Genomic DNA, 22,812 nt, shown 5'->3' on the forward strand with positions numbered 1-22,812 from the left:
CCCCTCACACACACACACACACATAAGTGTGTAATTTACTCAAATGCCTTTCCTTTTATATATTTAAAATGACTTGCAGATTTATAACTTTATTACCTCTGAAGACATTATGACTGTAACAAAAGATTTGTGCGGCTGATGCTTTGCTTATGAACAGCTCGTGCAAGCGTGTGTTTGGTCCATGAGCGCGCACACCACTGGTTGTAGTTTTGCTTGTCGCCAGAAGGGGCATAGTTCTGCAAAAACTCAGACTTGCGCAATGCACCTTTAATATAGAAAATACTTAAAAATATTAGTGTAATAAAAAAATACTGTAGTGCAATACTGCAAATTTATATGGAGAATCACCACCAAAATGTGTTTCTCAAGAAAATAATGAAAAAATGTCTTAAAGGTGCAATGTGTAACATTTTTGAGTATCTATTAACAGAAATGCAATATGACATCCACAACTATGTTTTCAGTGGTATGAAAAGAATTTACTTTTATTATCTTTGAATGAGACATTTATATCTACACAACCGTGGGCACCCCATAAAACCCCATAAAAGCTCTATTCAAAAAGAGTGAAGAGAGAATTTACTTCATTAAAATAAAGCATTCTCCTTAGAGTAGTTCACCCAAACTAAGTGAGAGTGTGAAAGAGAGAAAGAAAAAAAAAAGAGGAAAACAAAACCCTTAAGGATCTCGTGAAAAGTAACAGACCCATCTAACACCTTTACATTTACATTTGACAGGTTTAAGATCAAAACAATCAATACCGCTTTCAAAATAACAATCAGAATCCATGTTCTTTCCAATTAGTGCCAGATCACTACCGGTCCACTGAGATCCTTTCAAACGTCACCGAATAAACCCATAGCAGTTCTACGTGAGTCTACATGATCCGATCTCCCCCAGAACACGCGAACAGGACTCACGGGGGTTAACATGGAGAGTCTCTGCATCACTCAATAACAGCGCTTTATTGGGAAACACTTCCTCAAACCTGAGGTTATTGGCAGTATGGACTGAGGGGAACAAATTACACCTTGAATTAATTTATTTTGTTGCTTATTTAAATAAAGTATATTAGATTTTAATGTTTATATATATATATATATATATATATATTCTCGAATACCAAATAGAAAATTTATTAATACATTTATTATTGTTTTATTAGTGCAAGGCAACAAAAAATGTAATCAATATGAATGACTTTTCAACATTACTTTTGGCTTAGCTTACAAATTAAATCGCTTCTTACTGGATCAATTATGAATGACATCACACTCATTATACTTTATGGAGAATGTGTCCTGGTTAGAACAAATGGCGCTAAATACTTAGTTATAAATCAACATGTACTTAATCTATTCTACAAACATTAAGTTTGCAATTTTCAAAACAAAAATATAACATATTGAGACTGAAAATATCAATAATTAAAATATAATATAAAAATTAAATTACTGTCATTACATATATATTTACTTAATATACTTAAATATGATTAAACTACAAATATAAATATTGTATGTATATATATATATATATATTAATTCTGTAAAAAATATTGTTGGTTTAATAAGTAACCTGGCTGCCTTAAAATTTTAAGTTCATTGAAATGGAAAAATTTAGTCATCAGAAACTCAAAATATTATGTTATCTGAACTACATAAATGATCTAAGTTGATTTGTCAAAAGAAGAAATGTTGTGATTACAAATCATGAAAATATTTTTTTGCAGTGACATACAATATTTATATTTGTAGTTTAATCATTTCATATACATTTACTTACTATACTTGATTAAACTTCAAATATAAATATTGTATGTATATATATATATATATATATATACAAATATATATATATATATATATATATATATATATATATATATATATACATACAATTTATTTATTTATTTTTAAGTCTAACTTGAGCTTACTTTTTTATTGCTTTTTATTGTTTTATTGATTTCCTTCATGTATCGAAACTTAAAAAGTCAGTGAATAACAACTTTTTGGCTTCTTGAGCAAATTCTAAACTTTCGAGTCTGTGTGTGTGTTTCTCATCTCATCCTGTGGTTTTGGTTTTTTATGGGCAACGGTCATTCCAGCATCAACATCCCATGACACACAATGAACAAGAAATACACGCACACACACACACACACACACACACACACACACACACTCTGATCTGTGTGGTCCGCCTCCAACTCATCCAATGCAGAACTGGCCTCATAACTCTAAATACTTCCTGTCCGCACAGGAAGCAGAATCCTCCAGGCAGCCTGGAGCTATTAAAGTCTTACAATACAAAACTTTTACAGACACAGAGGCATCAAAGAGAAACACACAGTGTTCTTACTCATTTGTGAAGCAGCTGGGTGCTATCTACACCCACCACAGGAAACGCATAAACATTAAATGGAAAAACAGTATCCTTAAAACCGCTCTCAATGGAAAAGAGACGGCGACTTGCCGCAATATCGCCAACTTGTTCGTTTTAGGACAAAACAGGGGTTCATACTTTGAAGATGGCCTTTCAGTGAGCAAAGCAGAACTTCTACAATAATATTTGATTTATTGCTTTAGTTGTGAAAAAGAGGGAAAAAGAAAAAAAGATTATAAAAACTGACAGGACTGGTTTAAAATATGTCCATCATAAATCTATAATAAACCGGTCACTTTAATGCAAGATGGTAACAAAGAAGTGCTCAAAATACAACTAATCAATATATAATAATAGATACAAAAAAAGTTTGAAGTCTTTAAAAATGAAAGATCAAATTTCTGTCTTTTTGGGCTGAAAGGGCTGAACAGAACAAACTATTTAATAAAGGCATTCATAACAATTTAATACAAAATAAATCAATACATACAGAATTTTCAAAAATAATTTGTTTGCTAAAATGAATTTTTTTCCTCAAAAAAATAAAAATGCCATATAGAAGAACTATTTTTGTTTCCCATGCAAAGAATCTATCAGTGAACAGTTATTAAACAAACCATTTTTTTTCTTAGTTTGAAGATGTTCAAAATGAAATAACAAAATTATGTGCATTTGAAAGATTTCACGGATGTCCTTTTTTAAAAAACTTTTTATGAAGAGAATAAGGCATTATAATTGATGGCCTAATGCAATTTAAAAATATTATATCCATTGTGGATATAAGAACATAAAACGTGCTTTATAATGATAATAATTGGGTTATTTAAGTAACTTAAACTATCATAAACATTTGTTAACTGATATACAGCTAAAACTAAAGAAAATCTAAACATTACAACTTAAACTAAATAAAAATTTAAATAACTTTAATCTGAAACCCTAAAACACTGAAAATAACTAAACTAAAACTATAACTAATATTTAAACTCAATACACATTAAATTGCTGAACATTAAAACAAAAACAAACTGAAAATACAAAAAGCTAATTGAACATTTTTCTAAAAACTACAACAATACATAAATAAATACACTGTTGTGAATTAACAACAACCCCGACCACTGACCATCCCCATTGACATGAATCATGATCATCAGCATCTGGTTTGCTTTAAAAGCATATAAGGTCATAGGAAATCATGCCTGATGACTGACATTAGCACATGTACCCAAACTGCAACTCCACCCTTAAATGAAATCCGAGAAAATAGCATCATTATTCAATTTAGCCACCATAAACACTGACCTTTGCTTACTTGCACATAACCAAAAACTGTCGCTTGGCATGCACAGCTAAGCTAACTTATGAGCTAACCGCTAACACCGTCAGCTTTAAAAGGAAGTTCTGCAACGCCACTATAATGTACAATTAGTGTTCTTGGCTCAGCGTCCCCCGTCATTAGCAGAGTTGCTACGGGCATTTAAGTAAACGGTACGTGTTGCTACCGCGGGTGAGCATTATCTCCACCCGCCAGGAACGACTATGCCAACAAGACACGAGCGCTGCCTGCCAATCCCTCTGCCCTCCGCCAAGAGAGAAAGGAAATAAAACAGCACACTGAAGGAGAAGGAACAAATAAAATTAAATGCTGACACTGCTGGAGAGAAAAAAAAAATGGCTGACATTTCAGAAGAACGTGCCATAATGCCGTTTTAGTGCTACGTTTTTTCTTTTGGCAGGATCAAGCTCTTCCTAATGAGGTAAAATGAAGAGAGAGAGAAAGAGAGTTTAGTGTTACTGAGGAGAAGTTTTTACTGGGTATCAAGAACTAGTTTTAATTTATAACCTCTTCAATAACTATGATTGTGCCGCCACTGAAATCATAATTTGGCTGAGCTGTGAGTTCTAATGTAAGTGAATTGGAAGAATTGATTGACACACATACAGCACAACCTGACAAATGAATCTTTTGAGAGAGTTTTGAATTGAATTGAAAGACTCAGTCCCAATCTCACATGTTAGTGGTCTGACTCTGAATCAGTCTAAAAAACAAAAGAATCATTAAGACACCAAAATCTAAATTCACAGAACTATCTAGTCCAATTAACAAATGACTTTCAATATCAAATCACTTTCAATATCAAGTGTTGACTTGAATCAGTTTAAAATAATTGATAATTGAATCAGTTTAAAATAATTGATAATTGAATCAATTAAGAAACCAAAAATCAAGAAATATACAGGACAAACTATTCTGATTTACAAATTACTCTTTTGAGCTTTCTTTAAAATGAATTGTCAAAATAATCAAATCAGTCTCAATATAACATGTCAGGCGTTTGAATCTGTCTAAATTAATAAAATAATTGTTAATTGAATCTTTAAGAAACCAGAATCTAAACTACAACAGCAAACTATCTAGTCCAATTCACAAATGACTCTTTTGAGCAGTTCTTTTAAAAGAATCAAAAAGATCAAAACACTCAATATCACGTATTAACAGTTTGAATCTGTACTAGAAGGTAAAGGAAGAATTAAATTCAAGAATCAATTTAAGAAACCATGGCAGAATCGAAATCAGAGCAGCTAATGCACAAACTATTCTGATTCACGTATGGATGTTTTGAGTGGTTCTTTCTAATGAGTTGGTCAATAAGACTCAGTCTCAATCTCACGTTATTAGTTCAAATTGGCTTCTTAAAATACTAAAAGTATGGCTTTGAATCAGTTTAAAAATTTTTAATGAATGGGTCAAAAAAGACCAAATCAGTGGCAATCTAAAATAAGTCCTAAAAGAATCGCTAATTGAATCATAAAGAAACCTTAAGGAATCTACTGCTCGCAAGCTAAATCTCCTCTGGTTTCAGATGAAGTCATGGCAAATTCTGGGCACCAAAAACCAAAACATAAACATGGTAACAAGTATTTCAGAATGAGAGGACAATTATAAAATGGCAATGTTGCTCAAACTAAAGCCACTGACTCTGCCAGAGGACATGCTCTTTTACGTTGTTGTTCACAACGTGGCACGATGTTTTCATGTTACATAAAAGGATGTGTGATAATATTCAAGAAACAAAAGGCTGAATTTCCAACCAATCAAACTGTTGATTGTCAACAGCCTGTGTGTCTCGGTTTCAGAGCATATGAGGTGACCGGGTGTTTTCCTACCAAAGTCAACAAACATTTCATTCACTTTAATTCAGTGTGTGAATCACAAGAAACATGCAACGAAACCCGATCTGTTTGTGTTGAACGTTGGCTAAATGGAAGTGTTCGAAAGCGCCTGTTTGAGATCAGGAAAGGTGAGCAACTGTTGTTGATAAACAAGATCTAGTTTCTGGACAGATGAAAATAAGCCCATTTTCTCAACATGAACACAAACGGACTCGCCTGATAACGACAATAGTGGCTAACACACACTCACAAATAAACTACATACTTTATAATTGCCAAGAGATTATATTATTTTTATTATTAAAGATAAAAAAGTAACACATTTAGATTTAATCTTATATAATAAGTATTGCTACATATATACCCACTCCTGTTATAAAGTTTGTTGGGTGGGTATACTTTAATGTTTTTGAAAGAAGTCTCTTATGCTTATTAAGTTAAAAGTAAAATTTATTCCTGTGATCAAAGCTGTATTTTCAGCATCATTATTCCAGTCTTCAGTGTCACATGATCCTTCAGAAATCATTCTTATATGATAATTTGATGAAGAAACATTTCTGATGAAGACAGTTGTGCTTCATATTTTAGTGCAAACTGTGAGCATAAATTTAAAATATAAATGTTTTGTAGCATTTTGCTAAATAAAGTATTAATTTCCTACAAAAAATTATATATATATATATATATATATATATATATACCATATGTGTGTGTGTGTATACAGGCCCCAGCTTTTGAACAGTAGTGTGTGTATGTATATATATATATATATATTAGAGCCTGACCAATAAAGGATTTTGAAGGCCAATACCGATACAAATATTTTTGGGTTTTAAAATCCGATATATCGGACGATATTTTTTTTTTATTAAATATTGTTGGATTTCACACACGTGTAAAAGAAAAGCTAACTTTTCTGCACAAGATACATTTGATACTTTTTCTCTATGTCTAAATGTTCACTCCTCGCAAGTATAACTTACATTTTACAATGCAGGGACTGTAACTAGAGATATGCTAGTTATAAATACAGTAACCATTACTTTATTTAGGCAGAAAAAGTTCATTGTGGTTTCCAAGTTCATTAATGTTAACGTTAGCAGTCTTCCACTGATGATAGTGGCATTAGCTTGCTTTGTGGTTAGCTAGTCTATGATGAGCCATAATTTAGCAATAGATAACATCATACTGCAAATTGTAAAACATACATTTCAATATAACAGGCCAAGGAGAGATGATTAAAGCGTGTTTTTATTTTATTTTTTAAATATTCATTTATCGGCCATTTATAACTGCCGATACCGATATTATAGAAAATGCTTAATATCGGCCGGCCGATATATCGGTCTGGCTCTAATATATATATATACAGTATATATATATATATATATATGGTAACACTTTACAATAAGGTTCATTAGTTAACATTAGTAAATGCATTAACTAACATGAACTAACGATGAGCAATGCATTAGTTAGTGTTTATTAATCTTTGTTAATGTTAGTTAATACAAATACAGCTGTTCATTGTGCGTTCATGTTAGTTCACAGTCCATTAACTAATGTTAACTAATACAACCTTTGATTTTAATAACGTATTAGTAAATGTTGGAATTAATATTAACTAAGATTAATAAATGCTGAAGAAGTATTGTTCACATATTGTACATGTTAACTAATGTAGTTAACTAATGAACATTATTGTAAAGTGTTACCATATATATATATATATATATATATATATATATATACACACATACTCATGTACCGGCCACTTATTATATTATACATTATTATTATTATTATATACTGTACACATAGTATACATAATTATTATACAACTGCTCATTAACATAAATATCTAATCAGCCAATAACATGGCAGCAACTCAATGCATTTACCATCAGAAAGTAGAAAAAAATTTGACTTAAGTGACTTTGAGCGTGGCATGGTTGTTGGTGCCAGATAGGCAGGTCTGAGTATTTCAGAAACTGCTGATCTACAGGGATTTTCACACACAAACATCTCTAGAGTTTACAGAGAATGGTATGAAAAAAAGAAAATATGCAGTGAGTGGCAGTTCTGTGGGAGAAAATGCCTTGTTGATGCCAGAGGTCAGAGGAGAATGACCAGAATGGTTTGAGCTGATAGAAAGGCAACAGTAACTCATATAAACACGTGTTACAAGCGAGGTCTGAAGAAAGACAATCTCTGAACACAAAACACATCCAACCTTGAAGCAGACGGGCTACAGCAGCAGGAAACACACCAGTGACACTCCTGTCAGATAAGAACATGAAACTGAGGCTACAATTTGCACAGACTTACAAGAAGATTGGAAAAACATTGCCTGGACTGATGAGTCTCTCTTTTTACTGCAACATTCATATGGTAGGGGCAGAATTTGGTGTAAATAACATGACAGCATGGATCATCCTGCCTCGTATCAGTGGTTCAGGCCACTGGTGGTGTAATGGTGTGGGGCATGTTTTCTTGCCCCTTAGTATCAATTGAGCATCGTTTAAATGCCCTGAGTATTGCTGACCATGTATTCCTCTTTATGACCACAGTGTTCCCATCTTCTGATAGCTCTTCCAGCAGGATAACGCACCATTTTACAAAGCTCAAACCATCTCAAACATGACAATGAGTTCACTAAATTCAAATGGCCTCCAAAGTCACCAGATCTTAATCCAGTAGAGCAGGTTTGGGATTTGCGGGGATGGGAGATTCACATCAGGGATGAGCAGGTGAGTAACTGCCTGATGCTATCATGACAACATGGACCAGAAAATCTTGTGAATGTTTCTAGCACCTTGCTGAATCTATGCCATGAAGAATTGACCTATGGCTAAGCCACGCCCCCTCCACTCACTCGGACAAACAGTCAACATTCTGGGACAGGCCCTATGGCAGCTGTCACAGTATGAGACATTTCACAGGAGGCAATTGATGATTTTTTGGAGATAGAAAGATTATATATCATCTCGAAGTCACCTAAAGGGCCTTAACTATGCATTGGTGGGTTATATTAGTAATGTTGTTGTTGAGAAGGTCGATGAAAAGCTTCAGCTTCAGGCAAAAATGTACAGGTCACAGTGTAAACGTGATAAACTGCATATCGTTGCCATCACCGCTTGGTGCTACAGTATTTACATGAATCATTCAGCACAACATTGTTAACATTTGTTATCTAGGTTATTTACAGATACGTTAATGAAGCTAAGTGACATGATGTACAGCGTAGCTAGAAGCTAACGTTAACGTTTTCTAATATTAGACTAACGTTACATTAGAGATTTTAAAGATAACGTTCAAATACATTGTTGACTTAACTTAGATCAGATCGTATAAATTAATCCAGAGCAGACACTTATCTCGGTTAAGATGTTGCTTGGGAAAGGGTAAAAAAAAAATACACACCGTCGCCCAGTCTCTCGGGAACCAAGTGTCGGAGTTGCATACCCCATATGCACACCGTTTGAAATTTTAAACTTGAAATGAAAAGAAAAAACAAATGAAAACTGACTAACTGCAATGCATTTCAATGGACGTGGAAGCAGAGAATGTCCTAGTGCATTGGGTTAGCTGCGCACTGTGATTGGCTCATCGCGTTTGAGGGCGTGGCTTAGCCATAGGTCAATTAAAGCAAAAGGGGTCCAACAAGGTAGTAACAAGGTACTAGCACTGGCATAAGTGTATGTGTTTATGTTTGTATGTGTGTGTGAGATATATATATAGGGGTGTAACACGTATTCGTATTGAACCGTTCGGTACGAGGCTTTCGGTTCGGTTTTCGGTACGCGTTTTTGAACCGAACAGTTCGTTGGAACATTTTTCCTGCCGACCAAAATTTCGTTATTCAAATGTAGGCGCGTCGCGCGTGGCTAGCGCGCTCATGATGCTGGCGTAACTACAACATTGCCCAAAATCAAATGGCAAATGTAATGCAAGCGGAACGAAACTGAGCTACTCGTTATTATTACTCGTGGTTGACGGACCGTTTATCAGTTTGGACCAATGCAGCGCGAGTCGATCTTAATCAAGCAGCACTGTTACTACACAGCCAAATCCAGTAAAGAAAACATTTGAATTCGCCACTGAAGTAATAACATCCCTGCGAGATCTAGTGAGAAACACTCACATTTCTCCGTTATTAACGGATCAAACGGCACTGATGTGGAAACCAGGAGAAACATTAAGCCATGAGTGAATTAATCAGTGTCCACAGATCAGCAACAATCACCATGGATTTACTGTAGTAACACTAACTGTTACCATGGAAGTTTGGCAGGTAGGCTATAATGCTTTCAAGTAACATCACGTTGGTTTTATTTTGACATTATGAACACAATTGCTGCCCTCAAATGTTAATCTGAACTAAAATAAACCTTTATTTATTACTACTACAATATTACATTTCATTTTGTCCAAGGAGCGGTTTTGTTTTATTCTCCTAAGAAAACTCAAGTACAGCTACATCATTGCTCAAAGTTAAAAAATATCATACTTTATGATGTTAGTTTTAATAAAAATATAATAAAAAAATTAAATCAAGAAAAAATTTCTGCCATTTCTTTCTTTTTGTTGTATTGGAAACGTACCGAACCGTATCGTGACACAAATCTATCGTATCGAACCGAACACACAGTATATCAAATAGTTAGTCAGTTATTGGATAACTTACCTTATAATCCTTTGTGCGGCGTACTGGTGTAGGTTACGAAACTGGGCCGACATGTTGGCTAGGGCAGCCAGGCAGTTCGTGTGGAGGTATTTATCCTGAAGGAGGGGAAATCAATAAAACCATGCATAAATAATTTGTGTTGTTTCTTCTCGCAGGGCAAAACAGAATGAAATGACTCCATTATACTTTGAATATAAAAACCTGCTCTGTTCATTGGTCTCCCTGGACTAAATGTGTTCAAAGATCTAATATAAAACCCTGTAAATCTCATGAGCTGGTTGTTGTGAGTCTCACTGTTACATAATAAACTTGCATGTGCCCACGGCCAAAGATCTGGATATTTACGGAGCTTCGCTTTTAAATGATTGTTTTAGTCATTGGTTCTGGTCTCACCCTGGTTCGCGTCATGTTGAACTGGATGGTTCGAATCACAACCAGGATCAACAGACTGCCTAGAGAGATCTCTGTCAGAACACGCTCAGTATACCACGAGATGTTCTTCAACACCTGAGACAGAGAGAACAGAGAAAACAAAAATAAATTAATAATAGATACACAAGCTCCTCTATTTAAAGGGTAATGCAGGGATGTATTGCATGATAAAACTAAGATGAAATCTACTGACTTCAAAACATTTTAGTAACACTTAACTTAAAACCTTCAGTATAAGGCATTAAAAATATAATATGAATATCTTTATAATGCATTATACATAAAGGCTTTAAGGGATACTCCACTTTTTTTGGAAATAGGCTCATTTTACCACTCCCCAGAGTTAAACAGTTGAGTTTTACCGTTTTCGAATGTATTCAGCCAATTTTCTGATATTTAGAAGAATATTAGTTAACAGACAGTTGCTGGCCTCATTGACTTCCATAGTATATTTTTTTCCTACTATGGAAGTCAATGAGACCAGAAACTGTCTTGTTACTGATATTCTTCTAAATATCAGAAAATCGGCTGAATGGATTCGAAAACGGTAAAACTCAACTGTTTAACTCTGGGGGAGTGGTAAAATGAGCCTATTTCCGAAAAAAAGTGGAGTATCCCTTTAAGTAAAGTGTTACAAGGCACCCCTGTAATTGTTTGTAAAAACAGCCTCCAAACCAATGTTTGTGCATACACTTCTGCTGCATTTCTGCTGCATTCAAAGATGTGACAAATAAAAGCCTGGAATGACAGATCTGGAATCATGAACCTCCATCCGATGATTTTTTATTTACATCTAAAGACCCAGATATACTCGATATACCTCGATATATATAGAAGTTCTTCACTTAGGGGTAAAAATAAGTTTGAAATACATGACCAGCGATATACTTTTAGCGAACATGCCGCCGACGCCCCATGCGGCTGAGAACATGTAAATATGTGCTGCATGCTTTCCTTCCAATAAAAAAATAAACACACAAAGAAACCTGCAGTGAAGAAAGCATCTGATCGATGTGGATATATTTAAATCTGCTTAAAGGCCAGTTCACACCAGGACTACGTTTAACGCCTCGTGACTAAACAAAAGGCGCCAATGTGAGTGTTCACACCGATGCGTAAAACGCCACGCGTAAAAGCGTCATTTAAAAAAAAAAACACCTCTGGTTCGTTTTTTTAGTTTGGCAGCCACGTGAAAAACTATCCGACCAATGAAATTGGCGCTTTTGCTTAAGTGTTTGGAGCTTCTGAAGAGACAGTAAAACACAACTTGGGGGCGCTCAAACACAAAACGGTCTTGCTGAGCACAAATTTGCAACGGTGAAGTAGATATATACGCGTCGCCGCCTACGCAGCCAGGAAGAAATAAGACGAGGAAGATGCAAGGCAAGATGAATGTAGAGCTGCTGTTCTCGTTGGTGCTAGAACATAAAGAACTATATGACAAATGCGACAGGGACTACAAACATCTTGAGAAAAGATAACCGTTATGGAGTGGTATCGCATGGCAAATGGGCACCATCTAATGTCAGGGAATGAATTTGCATGTTCACTCGGCTCATCGTCAGCGAAAATCGCTTGGGTGTGAACACAAAAAACGCGTTGAAAAACGCAGACGAATAAGGCGCTGATATTCCTCCCGGTGTGTACGGGCCTTAAGGCAGCAGAACCTTCTTTTCTGGAACTTTTCTGGAAAGTATTTGGCAAGCAGTTTCAAACTCCCATTTTGGACAGAATTAGTTTGAAATGACGTCATATCAGTCCATATCTGGGTCTTAAACCAGTACAGATTCTCAAACGAAGCTTTCATGACAGATTAAATGGTTTCATCTGATTTCATCCAAAAGAGTGTGTGTGGCCTCACCACTTCATGTATGGAGCGGTTGAAGGTGTCGTCCTCTGTTAGGATGAGGAGGATGATGAGGGCCATGTACACATGATGAGAGTTTCTCTCCTCGACATGATATAAGATCTCCAGAATCGGCAACACCTACATAGACAGAAAGAGAAGATACTTTATTGTTGAGGTAAAACAAAAAACTAGTGGTCGACTGCTACTGATGATTTTAATGGGCAAGGTGGCAGAAAGATTTATACTTTAGATGGCAACTTCCACAATCTCTAATCAAATATGTTTACAATAATATGTTTCGTATACTGCTTAAATTTTTTTGTTGAACAGTTCTGTCCAATAACTTTCAAGCTTCCAACACATCAGCCAAACAGAACAACTTACTGGCCTATAATTTAATAAAATGCCAAATATTATCCAATATATCGGTTGACCAATGGAAAAAAAAAATGAAATGATAATAGTCAGGAATTTGTAACAGTGCTTGCAGAATATATGCATTCATTCAAATACAATGAAACGCAGATGCACAGGTGCTGAACGTGCGTGCGCTCACCAGATTCTCCATGTCAGTGCGGGACAGTATATACGTCCTCATGTTGCTGTTCTGGTGCAGTAGCGTGTAGAGCAGTAATGTCACCTGGTCTGATTTCTGCTGCTCGCACAGTGCTGTGTACAGACTGTTAAAGTTGATCTGAAACGTGTGAGGCTGAGGAGACGGGATGGACGAGGTATCTGAAACACCCACACAAGAGGGTTTCATTAGCATTAGCACTGAAATTAATTTGACTAAAAAACAAACCTGGTCTGATTTACCTTGAGTGTTTTTGAAGCAGGTAACAGCCTGGCGGTAGGGGTTCGGACAGTCCGGTCCGTCGGTCAGATTAGCCAGAACCAACAGTAATAGCAGGCTCTGATTGGACAGCGGGAGCGGGTTCTGCTCTTGCTCCGCCCCCGTTCTGGTGCCAACTCCACCTAACGTGAACACGCTCCACAGCCCACCTGAATAACACAGAAACCAGTTACATATGTTCTCTTCATGGAGTGGATTGAATTAATGGTGACCTCAAGCATAACAAACATTACAGGTCAATGTCTTTTAACATTATCGTTAACATTAATTCCTGCTCTATTTGAGATACAAACATGAATGACCCTTCAAATAGCAAGGCTTGCTTCTGTTCACTTTTCTACATTTACATCTGAGAGACAATAAAACGGACATGAAAAAGTTAATTACAACTGAATTTGCTGCAAGAAACCTTTTAAAGAACCCCTAAGGTGAAAATCAGCATTCGGAGATCAACTACTTTTGACTGAAAAAAATTCCAGCCACCGGAAACGCTAACTGATAAACTGAGTCATACAAAACCTTTCTTTTTAGTTAACTTTGTGGACACAAATAAATGAATTCAATGCTCAAGTTCATGTGTAGAGACCCTGGTGACACTTCAAGCACAGTTTTATGTTGTCGAGCCTTCTTAGTGTTTTAAAAACAGCGATTTTGATGGAATTGCCCAATGCGCTCCCAAAAGGCATTTTCACCTAAAACAAAAATGTGGTCAATCTTAAAAGTGGCGTTTCCGTTCTAATTATGCTTTTACGTGAAAGTTTGACTCGGGTAGATAAACAAAAAGAGCCTAGGTTCAATTTTGGCAAGAGTTTTGGCAAGTGGATGGAAGAAAATGCTAAAAGAAGTACAGCACACTTAAAATATGGCTTGTAATGCCCATATAGCAAACTGACATTGAATCAATGTGGAAACGACATTTCTCATGACATCGAAAAACAACGTTGATCTGGCATTGTTTTGCACATCGAATTAACGTCGAACCAATGTCAGATGTGCCATTCTTCAAAACTAACTTAAAACCGACGCAATTGGTTTGCTTTCCTAACGTTGAAACGATGTTGATTTCAAGTTGATTTTCCGTTAGTTTTGAAGAATGGCACATCTGACGTTGGTTTAACGTTAATTCGATGAGCAAAACAATGCCAGATCAACGTCATGTTTCCACGTTGATTCAATGTCAGTTTGCTATCTGGGTGGTGACGCACTTAAAGTTGCTTCAGGCCAGAAGAGGAATAATTGAAGCAAAAGATCATTCATAGAATCTCCAGGAAGTGCGGTAGAGAACCGGACATGCTAATGGCTCTAAAAAGGACAGTCTCTTCTGCCTCAAGAGCTTTCAGATGTATTTTAGGGATTCCACAGCATCACAGTCACTCCTTTGTTCGGTTTGACTCTCAAATAGACATTTACAAAATAACTATGTCTTACAGCCATACACAGTGCCAGTAAGGAGAAATCATACAAGCACAAGTTTTTAATTATGGTTGGAGATTCGAAACAAAATTCGGTAGCGTTGAACTTTTTATACATTGGGAATTCTAGTAGATAAGAAAAAGTGGCCATTACATTTAACATTGGAGGGAAAGGGTTAAAAGAAATAAGAGCGACTTGATATCAGCCAATGACGAAAGTTGTTTCAATAAATTTAGCTTATTTAGAATGACAAATTGCGAAAAAAAAAAAAAAAAGAAAAAAAAAATCAAGCATCCCAAGAACAGGAACAGTCGATTTGGACGTCATGTTGACTTTAAGATTGTGAAAAAAAAAAAAGGTAAGTAATTGATTTTAAACCGATTTCTAATCATTCAGACATTGTCTCAGGTTGGTCGGAAAAGAGCGAGAAAGAATTGAGATGGAAATGAGATGCCTGTCTCCATGTCTAATCACTTGTGGCTGGACAAGGCGGCCCCACGAGCAGACTGAAGCAGTCTAATCTGGAGCCAGGATGTTAACAAACATCCACCGCAAATAAAAACAACAACACTGGCAGAAAAAGTCACAGAGCAACGAAAACTGCCCTCCGCCCTCCTAGACGCCTGATATCATTAAGACACTGATAACATTAAAGGTCCTCAGACTGATATTATTTAGGTTCCTTATTATGACATCATCATGTTCCAAAGACACTGAGATCATGCTGGAACTGTAATGAGGTCCCAAGAGATACCATGGCGACCCCAGTTGACCAATGAGAGACGCCAGAGGAGTCTGCAATCTACTCATCGGAGCCAATCAGAAGCCTGTAATCACTCTCAGACACACCGACACACTTTTATGACGGGAAAAATTATGGATGAAGAAAACACCCCTTTGATTAGGACACAATCTCTCATAAACACACTCATATGTCTCTTAGTTCACTGCGTGTGTGTGTGGAACATACAGTGATCACACACACACACACAAACACAGAAGGCAGTGTGTGTCCTGGGGTTGTTATTGCGGACTGTGTTAACAGCGCAGATAAATGAAGACATCATGGCTGCCATCCAGCAGAGCTGAAAGAACACACACTCACACACACACACACTCACAGAGGGGTTTTCCATGCCACTAATGCTGTCAGTACATAAACAGGCGGCTGAGGGTGACAAATGTTGCTGTTAACTTACACACACACACACACACACATTCACGTCTATGTCCTCTTTCATAGTGCTCTTCCTGTAAAAGTCCCTGTGGATCTCTTCCCGAGAATGTCATTTCAAATTCAGAACTCACATGGCTAACAACAGCGTCTGATGTATTACTCATTATAAAGTCTGAGGGAAACATCAGATCCAGAATGAGAGTCTGGTTCAGACAGCAGAAACCATGGAAGATAGAGAAGTCCTATATCTCGTGTTCATTATGGAAATAAAAATTCCATAAAAAATGTCCATAGAGGAAATTATTCAGCAATAACAACATATACGAGGGGAATATTAGACGAGAAAATATTTGGCCAAATTCTTGATTTTTATGCACACAGAAATGCTTGAATAGAGCATTTGGATTAAAAATTTTGCTCTAAAGAATGACATTTTCCTAGAAAAGCAGTTGTTGACATGAAGGCCAGCCTGTAGACGCGCGAAGAGGAAGAAAAGTTTATTAATGCAAAGCCATCTGGCAGACAGAACATCATGCATGCGTGTGTCAGACGAAATACATCCGCTCATCTCTCTAGAGAGAGTATATGTGGCACACAATATATACATCAACATTGTCAGGATTCTTTGAAAGTCATCTGCAACATCCGAGCATTGGGCTCCAGGGCAAAAAGGCACAGGTGTGTGTCATGTCGGACTAGGCTAATAAAGTACTTCCTTTCTGCTGCCATAGGCCCACCAATACCTCCTGTCAGTGTGGTTTCAGCAGAAAATGTTCATGGCGTTTGCCTGTGCACAGCTCACCATTAAAGGAGTAGTTCACTTTTAAAAAAACATTTGCTGATAATTTACTCACCCCCATGTCATCCAAGATGTCCATGTCTTTCTTCCTTCAGTCGAAAAGAAATTAAGGTTTTTGATGAAAACATTCCAGGATTTTTCTCCATATAATGCACTTTACTGGTAACCAAACGCTTCAAGGTCCAAAAGACAGTTTCAGTACAAACTGCAAACTGTTCAAAGGGCTTTAAACGATTCCAGACGATGAATAAGGGTCTTAAGGATGAATAAGGATCTTTTTCCGAGTCAATTCGTTCGTTGAATGAACCAAATGACTCGGAAAAAGATTTGTTCATTTTGATGAACGAGTTCGAACAGGAGAGTCAAGAACGCTCATCACTGAACAGAGCAAGGCGAGCATTTGAGCTTATAAAACTTCAACTTTGTTATTTATTTATTAAATGAGCGATCGTTTCGCTTGATAAGACCCTTATTCATCGTTTGGAATCGTTTAAAGCGCTTTGAACAGTTTGCACTGAAACTGTCTTTTGGATCTTGAACCGTTTGGTTCCCAGTAAAGTCCATTATATGGAGAAAAATCCTGGAATTCTTTTCTTTTCGACTGAAGAAAGAAAGACATTGACATCTTGGATGACATTGGGGTGAGTAAATTATCAGCAAAAGTTTTTGTTTTTTTAAGTGAACTACTCCTTTAAGATGCTGTTATGTAGAGAGCATCGTTGCTATACGTGTCCTGGGAGGTTTCAAGGGAGTAGCTATATGATCGATCGCTAGGAGTTTCTATGCGGTTGCAAAGATGGTTATTTGCAGCTCTATGTCAATGTATCCTAAAACTAATTTCAAAAGGATTTATGGGTAATATTCATGGGTTAGTTCAGCCAAAAATGAAAATTGTGCCATTAATGACATGTCGTTCCAAGTTTTTGTTATTTTTGGACCAAAATGTATTTTCGATGCTTCAAAACATTCTAACTAACCCACTGATGTCACATGTACCACTTTAAAAGGCACAATATGTATATTTTTGTTTTAAAATAGCAAAAATAACTGTATCTATGTTATATAGTTCTATTAGATGTGTACATGGGTCAATGACGTATAAGGATTTTCCACAGGCCAATTTTAAAATACTAAAAATAATAATATCTGTTGCAATTGTTCAACCATTAAGGATGTTGTGTACACCTAAATTCATTTTAAAAATTGAATTTAAGTGATTTTAGTGTTTTTTCATCTAGATGAATTGTCCCTAGCCTTAAAAAATGTCATGTGGTGCGACCGTGATTTATCTTAAAATTTATTAATTTCCTTGACATGCTTAAACATTATTTTACAAGTTCTTAGTAAGTAAAGTGTTTAGAAACCAAGTATTTGCAATTCTTTTGAGTTTTTGTAAATAATGATCTCATTTTTTGTTCTATAATTTTTGAGTTGCCTTCTTAATTCTAGTTAACAGACTTACTTTTCCTATAAATCACATAAAACTGATAGAAATGTTTTAAAAATCTAATTTTCTGAAGCATACTATATCTGTGATTCATATTTCAGCCACAGAAATAAAATATATATTTTTTTTAATTTAATACAGTGATTGCTTTTATTGGTCGCACCACATGACAAGTGGTCGCTCCAAATGACATGAAGACCTTATATAGTTAAAAATATATTTAAAGAGATCAATGAACAATACATTTTATACATAAAAATGATTTAAACCAGATTTTATACAAATTTCAAAGAATTTTCTTGAACATTAAAATTTAATCAACTTTTTTTTTATAAAAATCACATCACAAACACAAGTGCACCATTGAATTTAACTTGACTTAGAATTTCTTTCTAACAAATAATAATGTTATATATATATTAAATAAAGATGTTTTATATTTTGTAAATGTCCTAACAGAAATGTATAAACATTTATTTTTGTGAGTGAATATAGCAATATTGCAAACATAAATGGACAACCTTAAAGGCGATTTTCTCAATGTTTCGATTTTGTAGCACCCTCAGATTCTAGATTTTCAGTTTTATCGGCCAAATATTGTTTTATCTAAACAAATCATACATCAATAGAAAGCTTATTTATTCAGCATTCATATGATGTATAAATCTCAATTTAAAAAAATTGTGTGATGGATGTGACCCATAGGACATTGACCCATTGAGTGGTTTTATGGTCTAGGGTTACATGTTAGAATGATTTCTGAAGGATCATGTGACACTGAAGACTGGAGTAATGATGCTGAGAATTCAGCTTTGATCACAGGATTAAATTAAAGTTTACTATATATTCACATATAAACCAGATATTTTAAACTGTAATAATATTTCACTCTTCTTCTCTACTCCGCTCTTGCTGCAGGGTAAGAATTTTTTCGCTTGGCAGGCAGTGGCATCTGGTAAAATAGATTAAAATAGTTTTATATAAATAAATAGGCAAAAATAAATACACTACAAATAAATGCAGTATTACTAAACTGAAATTACATGCTCTATTTTTTTTTTGCATTTTTCTCATATTGTACAAAGAGTGAATATAAACTGTCTGAAATATATTTTAAAAAATCCCAAATTGCATAAAAATCTTTTCCAAATGATACTAAAGTAAAGTACTTTTTTAAAATAAACCGTCGATTGAATATAAAAGCATAAAACTGCCAATCTAGGACATATATCTATCATTGAAAACAGTCTGCAGTGGTCGCACCACATGATATTTGGTCGCACCACATGACATTTTCAAATTCATTCATAATTTACAGGCACAGAAATGGCCACCAAAACAAAACAAGCTAGCCTGCCAAAAAAGGTCACTATGAAATTTATAATAAAAATATATATTTGTAGAAATAACTTTATTATTACATTTTTTTGAGGTCACACCACATGACATCCAAATTTGGCAACTACATACCAACCATTACAAAGGTTTATTTTTTTTCCAATTTGAGAGAATTAAAAACCTGCTTGCTGCTTCCATGGGTCCTTGGTAAATTGGTTTATGATGTAACTTCCTGTGTTTGAATAGTTTTCAACATATAAGTCCCAAAATGGTAGTTCTTTGATGGTCGCACCACATGATATTTCATAAAATAGACATCATCGGACAAAGTTTGTTTGTATATTATGATGGGAATATAAATGCAAATGCTTAGAATTTTTTTAAAGGATCACAAAACATTTTGGAAATCATGCCAAATAGTCCAGTATATAAATTTGAATTAATTCAGAGTAATTTCAAAGATGTTTTCAAAACAGAAGTTATGGCCGGACGGTCGCACCACATGATGTTTTGACACTTTAAATAACAAAATAATAACAAATAAGTAAAAGGTTTTTGAAAAGTTAAAGTGAGTACATACATGAGAGAGGTACTACAAATATGCAGTATCTTTATAGGCATTTAAACCCATTTTTGCCCGAAAAAATGCAGTCGGACAGAAAATTTAGGCGTCACGTCATTGACCCACATACATTATCCCAACAGTTTCCACCAACTTTCAACAGTTTCCACCAACTTTTTAATTCGAAGACACGGGATGTTTCTTTATTTCCATTTCGTCGCCCGTCTATGGCGTCATATAACCTTTGACACCTCTATTTTCTCTAACTTCCTGCGGAACCCAGCAAATCCGCCAAACACAAAGGGGAACACCAGACTACCGCCAATAAAAGCAAATAAAACGACAAAGAAAAAAAAAAGTAGTAGCTACTATCATTTTGCAACTGCACCAAACTTGACCGAGACTATTATATGTAATATTTCAGCCAATTCTCATCCCAAGGCGTCACATAACTGACGCCTTGGGAAGCATTTTGACCAAGTTTCAATATCTGACGCTTTAGGCACCCTTTGGCATAAGTTAGATGACGCCCTACGATCGTGTGTAACCCTACCCCTACCCCAGACCTAAACCTACCCGCGTCATCTAACTGACGCTTCTTCGTAGGATCGCGTCATGTAACTGACGCTAAAGGGCGCCTAAAGCGTCGAATATTGAAGCATGGTCAAAATGTGACGCCTTGGGGTGAGAATGCGTTGAATATTTATATTAGTCTGTATTTTATAGTTATGGACCACGATTACACTTTGCCTGCACGTTCTGCTGCTGGAGTCAGCTCAGTACAGCTCAGCTCAGTAAAGGGCAAGCGTACGGGTGAAAAATATGACCCGAGAAGGGTTTGGGACAGAAGAAGAAGCATGACGCAAGTAAACATTGGGGTTGGATTAAAAAAAAAAAAAATGGAGAGACCTTCGTGACAAGCTAAATCTACAGAGAGATGCCCATCTCGCTTGCATTCTAATAAACACGTAAGCACCCATTCAGCTAACTATATCTATCCGTATATTTTGTGAAACGATGATGTGTAAAACGCAGACAGACTAGGTCTCATGTATAGTATTATAAAGTAGAAAGTAGCTTCATATGCAGTTCACTAACGTTATCTTGTTCAATATCATAGTATAAACGTAATTATTAACGAAAGGTGATCGTGTTTTTTAAACATCTATTAATACTAGCTAGATGGAATATTGATTTAATAGGGGTCTGATAATTCATATATCACTTTGTTCGAAAAGACGTGATTGTCAAAATACTTTGAATGAGTGAGCAATGTGGGGAATGAAAGCGCGCGTGTTCCAATGATCACCGTATTGCTGGTTCGCTCGCACTCTCTCTCTCCCTCAGAGGGCTGGTTGTCATTGACAGCGACAACAACTCCCGTGAGCCCACGCTCTTTCCCAACATCATCAAAGTACGTCTTTTGGGATTATTTTGATTGAGTGACCCCTGGTGGCCAAAAATTACATAGTGTACGTTTAATGATGTCTTTATTTCCTTTCTGGACACGGACAGTATACCGTACATACATTTTCAATAGAGAGAGAGAAAAGTCTTGGACTAAATCTAAAATATCTTAAACTGTGTTCTGAAGACTAACCGGAAGTCTTACGGGCTTGGAACGACGTGAGGGTGAGTCATTAATGGCATACTTTTCATTTTTGGGTGAACTAACCCTTTAACCGTAAAAATTGCTTTTCCTCATACTCCCCTCTATGGTTCTCTGTTCTCAGTTTTTCCTCTCTCTCCCTGTCTCTCTGTCCTTCTTTCACTCGTTGTAGTTTGAGCTGGCCAGGGCGAAGGGTGAGACGACGTTAATCCTGAATGCAGACACAGCGACGGCCTTGAGACTTACACAGCACATACACACAATAGCAGGATTTTGTTAAGGCCAGACGCAAGTTCGATAACACTTCAGCATTACATTCATTTACTAGTTAAGCACGGATGGTTAAAGGAACTGTTATTGTTACACACAGAGATCAAAAGTTCAACTGACTGAACACACAAAACAAAACATCAGAATACCTCAGATATACCACAGTTTCATATTAGTACGCAACCACGTGTGTACAGTAGATCTGGAATCAATTAGGATTCTCACGAAAGCTAATGTCATATTTCACCCGAAAATCAAATTTAACTATTATTATAGCAAAGTAATTAAATGTTTTATTTATATTTGTAAACTAAATATAACTAATTACATTTTGCATTAATAATGTGATATTAATAAAAATATATAATTAGGCATGTTTTCTCCACCAAAGCTAACTACTATAATGAAAGAAAAAAAAACATTTATAAATTATGAGAATCTAAGAAAAAACACCTGGTAAAAATTACTTATTGAGAATTGGTCTTAATGGCCCTTAAAGACTTTATTTATGTAAAGATTGTTTGTAAACAATCATTTTTCCCCCTTCTCTTTTGATTTTGGTGTCAAACGGGACCTGAAGATGTTTTTGTGAGAGACACCGTATTTGGTTCGTCTCAGAGAGCAGAAATAAGAGAACCGAACTATTACAGAGGATCATAAGACACATTCAGTAGCTCTGCCCTGGGAAACACACACACACACACAAACAAACACACAGAGATCTCCCATCGGAGCTCAGGGAAACATCAAGGCGCCATCTTCACACAGATCACCGCCCTGATTTATGAAGCACAAGTGTTTCCCAGAGAGCATT

The 22,812-nt window shown here is 35.8% G+C and overlaps 1 protein-coding gene across 1 annotated transcript in view; it reads right to left on the reverse strand.

Moving 5' to 3' along the window:
- The window catches only part of dym (dymeclin), an 81,052-nt gene that overhangs the window by 38,855 nt on the left and 19,385 nt on the right, over nucleotides 1-22,812 (reverse strand). Inside the window, exons 9-13 of the mRNA XM_039661050.2 lie at nucleotides 13,347-13,532; nucleotides 13,087-13,265; nucleotides 12,543-12,668; nucleotides 10,643-10,756; nucleotides 10,250-10,344 (exon numbers count right to left, since the gene is read on the reverse strand). Coding sequence (XP_039516984.2) covers nucleotides 10,250-10,344; nucleotides 10,643-10,756; nucleotides 12,543-12,668; nucleotides 13,087-13,265; nucleotides 13,347-13,532 — 700 coding nt within the window. The remainder of the gene's footprint in view (nucleotides 1-10,249; nucleotides 10,345-10,642; nucleotides 10,757-12,542; nucleotides 12,669-13,086; nucleotides 13,266-13,346; nucleotides 13,533-22,812) is intronic.

Source organism: Pimephales promelas, chromosome 19 (assembly GCF_988280905.1).
Source record: "Pimephales promelas chromosome 19, fPimPro1.hap1.1, whole genome shotgun sequence".
Classification (NCBI taxonomy): Eukaryota; Metazoa; Chordata; class Actinopteri; order Cypriniformes; family Leuciscidae; genus Pimephales; species Pimephales promelas.